At 34.6% G+C, this 13,215-nt stretch overlaps 1 protein-coding gene across 1 annotated transcript in view; it reads right to left on the bottom strand.

The window, feature by feature from the left end:
- The window catches only part of LOC127977729 (FERM domain-containing protein 5), a 123,945-nt gene that overhangs the window by 30,568 nt on the left and 80,162 nt on the right, over positions 1-13,215 (bottom strand). Inside the window, exons 2-4 of the mRNA XM_052582774.1 lie at positions 7,302-7,406; positions 4,820-4,862; positions 3,598-3,676 (exon numbers count right to left, since the gene is read on the bottom strand). Of these exons, the coding sequence (XP_052438734.1) occupies positions 3,598-3,676; positions 4,820-4,862; positions 7,302-7,406 (227 nt within the window). The remainder of the gene's footprint in view (positions 1-3,597; positions 3,677-4,819; positions 4,863-7,301; positions 7,407-13,215) is intronic.

Below are 13,215 nucleotides of genomic sequence, written 5' to 3' on the forward strand. Positions count from 1 at the left end.
TAACAAAACTAAATTAAAATTTTAAACAAGCCCCATACCAAATAAATAACACAAATAAAATAAATCTCTTCATATAAACAAAATAAGGTTTAGTCTGTGCTCTTTCCATTTAAAATGAGAGGCTCCCACTGCATTTAACCATGATCTAAACAAATATGCTGCAGACATGCAACATGAGCAGTTTTCAATTTCAAAATTTGAAGCAAAAACAGAATGGTTTGACTTCAGTTTTATAAAACTATACATAAAAAAATATCTGCATGAAACAGAGACAGCAGACGAGCTAAACGAGATGCAGATTCACTCTCTGCCAGTAGGTGGTGCTTAAAGCATTTCTTTGGTTTCTGCTGTAAACAAAACAGTGCTGCAGTTATGAACTTTAATATGAATTATACAGACGCAAGATGAAAATAAAAAATTAGAGTTGTTCCGATTCTGATACTAGTATCGGAAATATCTCCGATACCAAAACAAATTCTGGCATCGGCGAGTACATGAACCCATATACCGATCCGATACCATTTTCTTTAACAAGACCTAGTTATGACCGCTAGCTTTGCCTAATCGCTGCACGGTTCTTCTTCGCTGGTCAGAATGCATTGCAAACACAGGAAGTTGTGCTGTGTTGCCACAAGCAACCCGTTTAAAACAGTGAAGAAGAAATGAAAACGCGTTAGCAGCACTGATTTATAAATGACTGGATCGCTCATCCCGTTCTAAACTGCCAACAAACAGTGAAGCCGCTTCTATATTATAGATCAGTGGTTAGCAGTATGTCTCTGTAGTACTGGTAGTTAGCGACTCCCGAGTGTATTCGGTACCCGCAGCTGTGTTCAGTCGCTTCCGTGTTAGTCAAAGCGCAGGGCTCCAGACAGTAGCCGAATATATACTAGTGTCTGTGAATATTAAACTGCAAAATACTATTTAAATATTACTCCTGCAAATTCTACATCTCTGTGGGAGACGCATATGCACGGGAGCTCGCTGTTTTGTAGTCTCTGCCGTGTGTCACTATATGAGGACACGAACGCATAAACAGTCACTTCATGAGAATTTACCGTTTCATTTGAGAAAACTGTCATATCATAAACACAGACACTCAAAGATCTTCATGGCAGCCCATTAAAATAAATGTTTGGTTTAACATGAGTAAATTGACAATATATTAAACTACTGTTGTAGCCTACAGTAGATTTAGCTATGTCTCTATGTAGTAATAATAATATGTCTCTATTAATAATAATTATTATGCCTAGACGGTTGCTTGTTTTTTACTTGTTTTGTTGTAAAGAGATTGTCTGATTAATATATCATTTTTTATATTCCTAGATATTCCTTATTTGTTGCAGTTTTTTATACAGTTATATTGTAAAACTAAAATACCTTTTTTAGTTTGCGGTGTTAGATTTTTGGCTGCATTTGAAGTTCTTTTTCGCTTAAGAAAATAAATAATATTACTGTCAAATTAATGTCAGATAATAAAAATACTGTAATGAATACAGTAGTTCACCATGTATTTATTCATGTTTTATTAAGGGATCAGTCTGAAGCACACCATAAAATAATTCTAGCAATTTACACAGGGCTAGTTGTATATACAGCAGTATATACAGATACACACCCAGGTATCGGATCAGTACTCGGTATCCGCCGATACCCTGAGCCCAGGTATCGGAATCGGTATCGGGAAGAGAAAAAGGGTATCGGAACATCTCTAGTAAAAATATAATCTAAACTTTTTTAAAGACAGTAAGTTCCCCTCAGACATATACATGTATATAAACTTCTATAACTAATTGAATTGAGATTTGTTTAGCATCTCAACCGATTTGAATCGTCACATATTTTAATCGATTTTTAACCGTCTTGTGGTTAATCGTTACATCCCTAGTGCCAAGTTGTAGAAAAACAGTCTTTGCATTGCCTATCTTCTAGAGGTGTAATGGTAAGTGTATTTGTACAGGACAGTTTCGGTACAGGGCTTTCGGTACAGTGCACGTGTGCACCGAATGACCAAATGCAATATTTTGTGTGCAGAACATAGGTACATTTTCGTGTTTCCACACGAACATATTAAGTGGCGGAAGTCTCCGTGTTCAGCGCAAATCCTACCCTGCAGCTGATTCTAAACTTTTCAAAAGGCATCATGCGAGTGTGAACATCACTACAACTAGGAAAAAAATGACCGTAATTCAAATGCAGCTGCCGTCAACATTTAAACAGACCTTTGCTCTTAATTCCGATCGGGCCAAAGCAATAACGGAATCTGAGCAGGTCTAAAAAACTGAAACTGTTGTATATATATATATATATATATATATATATATATATATATATATATTTTTTTTTTTTTTTTTTTTTTTTTTAATATGAGCAGGCCTACAATCTGGGATTGGTAATGCTGCACTGTAATCATAGTTATTTATTTATATTTTTCATTATATTTTGTGATATTGGTTTGAGACTGAGAGTATTTTATTTAGTGGAGAACTTTGCAGCAGTATTTTATTTCCTATTCTTTTTTTATTAATTAAATAACGTTATATATTTTATTATATTTTATTAAAAATTGTTAAAAAAGTTTATAGTAATAAACAACCTGCAGTTTAATGTTTGCATTTCTTTCCCTTACTGTACCGAAAATGAACCGAACCGTGACTTTAAAACCGAGGTAGGTACCGAACCCGTGATTTTTGCATACCGTTACACCCCTACTATCTTCTGATCCCAACATTAAGAAATAATTATTTTTAATCAAAACACATTAAAAATGTGGTCCTTTGTTAACTAAATTTAACTGTGGATTCATTTACAAACAAGGTACAATTTGACGCAGAATTTAAAAAATATTGAAACTGAAAGACGATGCTGTACCAACAGTATTTTGGATCCGAAAGTAATGTTGAAAGTAATGTAGGCTGTCAAACATACACAACTATTAGCCAATCATAGCAGTGGGTGTTTACTTACGAATCTAAAATCCGCCAAGCCTATTCCAACAGAGCATTTCAATGAGGGTCAAAACAGGACGAAAAATAGCCTATTCTGTTTTTTCCATGTAAAAAATCTTGATGACATTACAAGTGGACCTCAGACAAAAATCACTTAGTATGTTCTGTCTAGTTGTTTAGGATATCAGACAAGATCTGGTGTCTGGGACTGGATCTAATATTTCTGGCTTAGAGACATAGATCTAGCAATCACAAAGCTTATTTTCTGCAATAATCCAAAAGCCAATGGAAAAATCCTTTTGGATTTTTGGGCAAGGTAATTAGTGTGTCATTAATTAATAGGCTGGCTAACAAAAGTACATCATCAATGCAGCACTCTAAAGCAAACTGGCCATAATGGGCAAAAAGAAGCACAATGTTTCAAAGCCAGTATAAAGCAAAGTTGCATGGCTTTCTGGTGCTGCCAAACATTTGTTGTTGTCTGGTTTGTAATGCTTAATCAAAGCAGTGCTTTAGGCCTACGCTTAAAGAATTCCTATCTTTTTATGTGAGAAACTAAGCCAGCTCTGTAATCAGGTGCCATTTAATCATGTGACTTAGGTACTGAATGCAAAAAGCAGAATCCTTTCATTGTGGCAGCTCATACCTGGTGATCTCCTCTTTTAGAGCAGCAGGATCTGGTGGGTAGAACTTTACCCGCAGACACATGGTAAATGGAGGTTGTGCTGTGTGGAGAAAATTAACATGGTTGAGAACTTGCTGCCTTAATGTAATACATTTACACAATGTCTACTGTAACACCCTAATTAAAACATCTTTAAAAACAAGTTTACTTGAGAAGCAAGATTGCATCACGCTATTCTGCAATATATGAATATGTAATATACTTGTTTTCAGAGAATGTGTGCTGAATTAAGTTTAATTTTTTATCCCAGTGACAAATTTTTCCTGGTGTTTAAACATAGATCTAACACAATTTTGAGATGTTTATAATTTAAATATCAGGAAACAATCTATCAGTGGGATAAGGGAAAAAAAGAAATTTAAGATATATTGCACTTTGTATACAGTAATTTTTTACTGTAATTTAAATATATTTTGGAGAACTAATACTAAAACTAAATTTTCACCGTTCGTTTATGCCTTATAGTTTCAATCGGACCCCAAAGTACAAATCATGCATGTCAAACAATTATAAAACCTGCTGTTGTTGAATTTAACATTCAAAAACTTTCAACAGATTACAGTTCCACATCTTGTGAAGCCAGGAACATTATGATTAAACAGAGTGCTTGTTTATAATGAAAGTAAACTTTCTTTTCATTGTTTCACGATTTCAGCTATCTATTTCGAAGGCTATGAAATGTGTTGTGTTTTTACTTTTAAGTAGCAAGTGCAATTAAATGTGGAAACTTTTTTTTTTTTTTGTACATTCTACAATTATGTGAAAACAAACCTTATCTTACGCAGTTTTGCTTCACAGGTAGATGTATCTTGCTTCAAGGATGGAAAAAACAATCCTTAAGAAAGTTGTTTTTGCAGTGGTTTGTTTGAGATCAGAACCATACAAAGTGGGTGTTGAGTAAAGGCCTGTTCATACCAAAGACTAAAATAATAACTACAAAACTGTGTGTTGGACTGGATGCTAATATAAAAGTTTAACACAAGGTTTCCAGACCCATTGAATGTCAGAACAACATCATCACATCAAATGACAGCTCCTATTTGAGATCGCACCATTTCTAAATGTATAGCACGCATGAATCCCATTAGCATGCTTCATTACAGTCACCATAGTGCTCTTGTTCGTAATTGCTCCATTATGGCAGCTAGCACACTATAAATAAGATCTGACTGATGATACTTACATTTCATCTGCTTAGAAATTGACTTGGTGACCTCCAGCCAATGCTAAAACAACAGAGGAGAGAGTTTTATTTCCACACTCACACATACACATTCACAAACGTATACTGACAGAGCACATGTACACACGTATTACATCTATATTTCATCTAACACATAATTACACAGGAGCAGGTGGTCAGTGTGGGTAGATGTACAGAGATTTTATATCAGTATGAGTGTGAGATGGGGGCAGGGGAGATGTATTAATCATTTCATCTCATTTCTTTCTTCTCCGGAGCGAAACATTAGCACATCTTCGACGTCATGCTGAGATTCTATCACTGCTATTGTGTGCAGCCACAGATAAGCCAAACCAGCCAAACTTATCCATTGGATTTGGGAATAAGGGTATATTTGGGTCTTTGTGACAGTAGGCTAATGTCTAGAAATAGCATCTGGCTAGATTCGATTTCAGATTATAGTGATTTGAAAGCTTTTTGGTCTGTCAGCCAATCTGTGCCATATTTGGCCAACTAGGAATATACTAAAGGGAATTGTGGGCACTCAGTAGATGCGAAGGTTGTCCCAGTGTGTCGTCTACAGCATCAGCTAGATGCCCTCATTATTATTTATGTCACTCAATGTGCAAAGCTCCCAAATGGGGTCAGTCAAAAAGACTCAATGTGGACGTAAAGCTTGTGCGCTGTCAGGTTTGCACTTAGTGAACACAGATCAGCACAGATCTGTAATTCTAGAGATGGACAGTGTTTCCTTACAGGAGCTATACAGAATGTTCATCTAGAATCGTTAACATTTTTTAATATCAATTTAATATATTTTAATGTTTCACATTTCCAAATATATAAACATTTAATAATTTGCTAGTAAAAAATGTATTTTTAACACTTGAAACAGTGTTGCTATTGTTAACTAAAGCCATAAAAATTAACTAATTGATATAAAGCTGAAATAACATATTTGATTATATAACTATTGATAAAATGAACAAATATTAGATGAAAAACATAAACCTACATTAGAAAAGTAGAAAATTTGCCTTGGCACCTAACTGATATAAAATAAATTTAAGTATTAAAATTGCTGTAACATTTGCTGTAATATTATTATTTTTTTGTTAAAATAATAACATATGAAGCAATGTTGTTACTGTTAACTAAAACAACTAAAATAATTCCTGTTCATTGAAATAAAGCTGAACTAAAATAGAATATTGATATAAATATAAAATTAAATAAATAAATATTAGAAGAAATAAATAAGAATTAAAAATAAGTTCATTTAAAATATGAATAAACATTAAGATATTATATAACAATACTATATATATATATATATATATATATTAGAGGTGCTCCGATCACGATCGGCCAATCGTTAATGCGCATCTCGTCAGTAAAGGCGGTTCTCTAATCAGCCGTTAATTCTATCAGGTGCGTGATTTCACATAGAGCAGCTGTTACTACACAGAGCCGTTGTTAACGGAGAAGATGCGCCAAAAAACGCTGAAAATGAAGTGGATTCGCGCATCTTCTCTATTAACAACGGCTCTTTGTAGTAACAGCTGCTCTATGTGAAATCAAGCACCTGATGGAATTAACCGCTGATTAGAAAACCGGCTTTACTGACGAGATGCGCATAACGATCGGCCGATCGTGATCGGAGCACCCCTAATATATATATATATATATATATATATATATATATATATATATATATATATATATATATGTTATTTTATTTTTTTTAAATACAGATGTTTTAGCAAGTCTTTTCACACAAAAATATACAATCACTGTATATATTAATACTATTCTAGTGCCTCTATTTCTAAAATTAGATTAATTTGATATTTACATTTTGGAGGCAAAAGTGGCAATTCTGTATGTTTACACATACTGATATATTGATTATATGCATGAAACACAGTTTATGGCCACTGGAAGGTTAGTCTGTTCCTCATATGCCTTCAGAAAACTTGGAGAGCATGGAGAACATGCTCTCGCTTTGATTATTGCAGATACAGTACATGACATAAATAATGAGATATTTATTTTTGTGTAAACTGGCCCTTTAAAGCAAAAACTATTAATCTAAGCAACATAATGGTCTGAGGGCCTGCCCTCAAACGATTTACAGTTTTCAAACCTGTCCTAGAGTTCAAGTTAATTCCATCAATCATCACTTCTGTCTCTTTCAGTGACACTTTCTGATTACTCCAGAATGACCCTCAAAGTCAGTCTGACTGGTGCAGGATCAATACAAACACAGCCCTCCCATAACACACATTAATTCATCACTTATTAGCCATCACATTCACAACCAATACGCTCTAAGAAATGAAAGGCACTTTAAGTATCCTGACAGATGCAGCTTTCTCCTAATAAAAAGGCTGTGGACACGAATGCTGAGATGATGAATTGGTGCTCTGTAATACCGTTGACCTTGGACTGTTCTAGGCAAGCCACATGGTGGGACACTCACCCGTTGCTTATCCGGATCGACATATCTAATGCCAAAATAGTCCTTCTCCAGCAGGTTTAGATGGTGGCAGATGAGGTCGAACAAATACTGGCCTTTGGCATCCCTCTGAAAGACAAAGAGAAGAACAAATGCTCATTAGGGCAGAAGTTTATTATTTGTCTGGGTATGTTGTTTATTTTTCGACCAAAGAAAAATGTGGAAGAACTGAAAAAGACCAGCCAAACAGAGCTAAAATTTAGTGATCTTGGGCTGAGGAGGAAAGCATAGGATTTGAATTACTATTACTCTTATAACAATTCCTTTGACTCCTATGAAGAGATTCTGTATATCCTATATTAATGCAAAGAGAGTCCTGCAATTTCCATTTCTTTCTCATTACCTTTTCTAGTCATATTATAAGTGTACATGTCTCCAATAAAACAAACACACTGATTTTATCAAGGTGACGTTCAGCACGTTTTATTCTACAAAAACCATCATCTAGGCAATTAAATATTTTAAAGCAGAGCAGAACTAAAACCATTTCAATCCCCTATAGAAATTTCCATGAATTTTTAAATGTATCACTTATTTCGTTGACTTTTCCAAGCCTGGAAATCACACATGACTGTACAAACCTGAGAGCCTGTCCTAATTACTGCACTAGAAGGAGAAACTGATGAAAAAAAGCCAATAGTTTACAGTTTGTATGTGAGATCAAATGGTAGAGTCTCCATGTGCAATACTATTTCATCATTATTTCGTTACTGCACTTAATAGGTCATTTGCAAAGGGACACAAATTCTATACAATGTTCTTAGTTCTTTCATAGTCCCACTGTATAAGTTTAGGCTACAGTCTAAACTACTCCATAACTCTTCATATCTAGAGAAAATGAGTTGGGAGAAAGAAATAAGATTCCATAAACCTGAAGTCACTTTTCTTTCTCAGCCCACCTCTAATACCACACTCATTTGCATTTGGAATCCATTTTCCCTCAAACTAACAATATCACAGCCTTTCGCTTTTGCAGTGTTTTTTTTTTTTTTTTTTTTTTTTTTTTACTCTTTCTGGAATTGTAAGCGATCAGAGTTTGAATTGCAAACCAAAACAATTCACCCTTAGTAGCAAGTCTTCAGGCATGAGTTATTTATTCTGGATTAAGATTTACTGTAAGGACTTGGCAAGCCATATGCATCCAAGACAACTCATTTTGTTACAGAGCTTGGGACAGTATGCGTAACGTAAATTTTCAGTCAAAGGTTTTACAGCTGATCAATGGGAATCACCGGAATTAAAAGTCTAATTAGCAATTCTTTGAAATTTCAGGTTGCTCTTTTAACTGAATAGTTGCCCCGTGAATCATTGTTTACATGCAAACTAATAATCTGTTAATAATTTGACTGCTAATGATATGGATCCGAATGGTGGTGTAGATCTTACAGAATCTATTAAAGGGACAGTTCACCCAAAAGAGTATTTGAAAAAAGTTTTTTTCTTTATTTTCTTTGCACAAAAAAGTTTTCTTATACTTCATTACGGTTGATCCACTAATGTCACATGGACACATATTTTAACAATGTCCTTACTATGTTTCTGGAACTTGAACGTGAGTTGTGTTAATGTCTATGGAGAGTCAGAAACTCTCAGATTTCATCAAAAATATCATCACGTGTTCCGAAGATGAACAAAAGTCTTACAGGTTTGGAAAAGCATGAGGTTGAGTAGTTAATGACAGAATTCAAATTTTTGGATGAACTATCCCTTTAAAATAATACATTTATTCAGGTGGATGAGAATCTGTCCATCAATAATAGAGCTTAAGTAATAGCACCATATTTAATTTCTGACAGGAATGAAAACATAGCTGTGAGGGATAGGAGAAGTACAGTGCATGCAATGCATTATTCATCTTACAAAACAACTTTTTCCCAAAATAACTTTCAGTAGACACAAACTCCACAAACCAGTTTTGTTAGGAGAGTGTTTTTTTTTACATGATTAGACCTTATATAGCACAACACAAGCCATTCAATACTGTACATTTACACCTCACAGCCTAGTTTTCATTAGCATACATTTCAATATGGCATCTAACCTGGTCTACAGAAAGAACTGAGGTGAACAGTCACTGCACAAGCAGGATGTGTGATGAACCTCTCAATCACGAAACCTCTGGAAAGCCTTTAATGATGCTTACATAATGAGGTCAGCCAGCAGACAAGCAACACACTCAGTACATTTCTTTCAGGCCCTTTTGTGGAGTATGAAAAGGGAAAAATATAAAGGTCAAACACAAAATGCAGCATTTTCATCAGCGCAAACAGCTTTGAAAGCCATTTCTAGTTTATAAATGCTATAATGAAGGAGCCATTTCTGACTTAATAAAGCATCTGAACTCACAAATGTAAGGCAAGGAGAAGGGCAGAAGAGACTCACGCTGGTATGTTTACTCTTGGAAATAATTTTAGCGTTTTAGAAGGAGCAACAGACATGGGAAGAGTCATTCTGTAGCGATGCCTGAGTGGAGTGACCATCTAGCTGTGTGCACTGTGAGACACCCCAGCACTTAAGAGTGCCTCACACACACACACACACACACACACACATACAGACACATACACATATATACAGAGACATACACATACAGATATGGAGCCTGATATCATATTCCGCATCTCACAAAAATTGCCAAAAGACAGATTCCAGTTTTTCATCTCAAGTTCTCTGTGTAACAATTATAAAAATCTTTCAGTAGAAAACTTTTATGGTTCTATTTTGGGTAAATGAGCAGATGGAGGGCAGTGGACCATGAGCGCATGCGTCTGGCTGATGCCAAATAGAACATTCTGTGGGTGTCTATAGACGGCTGGATAGCTGTATAACACACAGCCTTCACACAGGAATGCTGGAACTCAGTAAGACTGCCAAAGGGAACAAAACAGGAGAAAGAGCTGCCCCTATTTGCGAACAGGTCAGACCACCCCCGCAGAGATGCAGAGATGTACAAATCTCAGCAAGCAGATAAGGTGAATATTTATTATCATCAATTTGAGTATTTATAATAATATACTATAGTACTTTTTTAGACTTTATTATAATAAAAAAGAAATAATACAAATATATAATAAATATTACTCCTATTACAACTATTATATGTATCAATATTATTAGTAGTATTAGTGGTAGTAGTAGTTCTGTATATTTAAGAAATCCAATTAAATTATGATACAATTATTGTTAACAATAATAAAAAATGTGTGACCTGGACCACAAAACCTGTATTTATACATCATAAATATGCTTTCCATTGATGTATCGTTTGTTATGATAGGACAATATTTGGCTACAATAGATAACTATTTGAAAAAAATAAAATAAATAAAAATATTGAGAAAATCGCCTTTAAGGTTGTCCAAATGAAATTCTTGGCAATGCACATTACTAAACAAAAATGATATTTTGATACATTTATGGTAGAAAATTTACAAAATATCTTCATGGAAGATGATCTTTACTTAATATCCTAATGATTTTTTGGCATAAAAGAAAATTTGATCATTTTGACTCATACAATGTTTGCTATTGCTACAAATATACCCCAGTGACTTAAGACTGGTTTTGTGGTCCAGGGTCACTTATTAAACATTATTATTATTATATCATCTTCATAATCCACACATTAAAATATTTTTTCATATTTATGTTTTATTCCTAGGTTCTCCAAAGGTGCACTGATATTTTCTGTCTTGAATTATTTCTACAATTGATTTCTACGATCTGACCAATCATAATGGTAAATCTGCCATTTTTGCCTGTCAGACAAAAAGACAGACGAGAAAATTACCGTTGGTGGACTTGAACAGAAAAGTAGTGTGTATCAACATCCTTCCGTGGTTGAAACAAGATACATTCTGATGTTCATTCATTCATGTTGATTTCATGCTATAGTAAAAAAAGAAGAGATTATCGGTTCACATGCCAAACAGTGATTCTATACTAGATTCTAGACCTTCAGCCGTCAGTCTGAAGGTCTGTCTATGTGAGACTATAGCAACAGTAACGAACGGGGTCTTTGCAAAGGGTTAATCAGACACAGCATTAGGTGGTGAAGTGGTAAATGCCTGACAAAAGGCCCTGGACTAAGTCTTTGGCAAATAGATATATGTATGTATATATACTGTGTATATATATATATATATATATATATATATATATATATATATATATATATATATATATATATATATATATATATATACATACATATGCATACTGTGGATAGTAACGTTCACATAGCTCAGGGTGAGTTACTTGTCAGCAATCAGACAAAGGCCCAAAGGATTATGGGAGAGCGCTAGCCCCTGTCACTTCTAAGCAGGTTCCCAACTGAAGGCCTATAATCCATTATGGCATGCCTGCTTACTAGACTAAGGCTAAACAGGCAAAGACACTCAAGTTTGTAACACACATACAAAAGCTTCTTTTGAACTGAATGTGTAAATCTATGGCTCATATGATTGAGTATTATTTATAAATTGTTTTTAATTGAGGTTTATGTTCTCCTTTTTACTTACACTGCCTCCCAATTTGTCCACTAAAGACGCCTTGAAACAAATTCCACTTCCCCAGCACACAAATAACAGAGCACACTCAAACGCACACCATCCCAGCCCTTGTTTTTACACGGAGGAGAGAGCAGAGCACAAATATTGGTGGACCCTATTCATCATCTAACGGAGATGGCTGGACAACCCTCATTGTTCATCAGGCTGAATGTGTAAGCAGCCACTTAGCCAGAGATAACACAGAGGCAAAATCATTTATCTTGGTTAATGAGAAGACTGTATTGGAAATAACAGTGCTCTTTGTCATTAAAACATTACACCTTCACACCCCTACAAAGAACAGATGAGGGAGGCAATTGCATGTTTGCCATTAAATGTAGACCGCATAACAATTAAAAGTATTAAATCAAAGACAGAGGAAATAAATCTTAATAAAAGGGGAATAAGAAAATTTTGCTTATTAAACCTGATGTTGTATCTTATCTCTTTTGAGAGTGATGGACCAAACAAAGGTCCCTGCTGTTCCTGTAGGTTTAATTCCATTAACTCTACCACATGTAGACTTTCAGCAATAATCTGAAGAGACTCATCTTTAGAGAATCATTTCTGAACAAACAACATCAGTGCACATCTGCATTTCCCATATAATCAAAACACTAAAAAAAAAATTCTCTTCACTGACAGCTATATTCCTTTTTATTTCTCCACATACCGTACATTACATCACTAGCAAGAAAAGTCCAGCTCAGTGCAACTTTCAGGAAATTAATTAGATATCAGTATCTAGATATAGGTGTATTATGTTTAATGTAATTTTTAAAAAATCTGAAATCAATGGCATGATACAGTACAGTTTAATATCACAGTTTTCCTCTCACTGGTTAGCACTCCAGATTCCAGTAATCTTTCAGCTGATCTCTGAGTCTCTGAAGAATAAAATGCTGTTTTATAGCATGGTGGCATGCTATAAAAGCTGCTAAAATATTTTGTGCTCATGTGCATGGATCACTAAGAAAAGCCGGTGTGGCTGCAGGCCAGAGGTTTTTTTGTTTGGAGTTTCATTAAGAAGAATGGCTGCTGGGGTTTAAATGATGGCAGTGGGTAATGTAGCAGACTGAACTATAATTTCCAGTTTCACAGCCTTGAGCAACAATCAGAAGGTATAACAGATAAATTAATGAACTGAAAAGTAGACATAAAGAAACAAAGAAAGAAAGAAAGAAAGAAAGAAAGAAAGAAAGAAAGAAAGAAAGACAGAAAGAAAGATGTTTGATGCTTGTTAAATTTAAAATACAATTGCTGAACATTTTGTTTCTACTGAATTTATTCATGTCTAATCTACTTACAGATGTAAAATTGAATTTTAC

This window comes from Carassius gibelio, chromosome B18, assembly GCF_023724105.1.
Source record: "Carassius gibelio isolate Cgi1373 ecotype wild population from Czech Republic chromosome B18, carGib1.2-hapl.c, whole genome shotgun sequence".
Lineage (NCBI taxonomy): Eukaryota > Metazoa > Chordata > Actinopteri > Cypriniformes > Cyprinidae > Carassius > Carassius gibelio.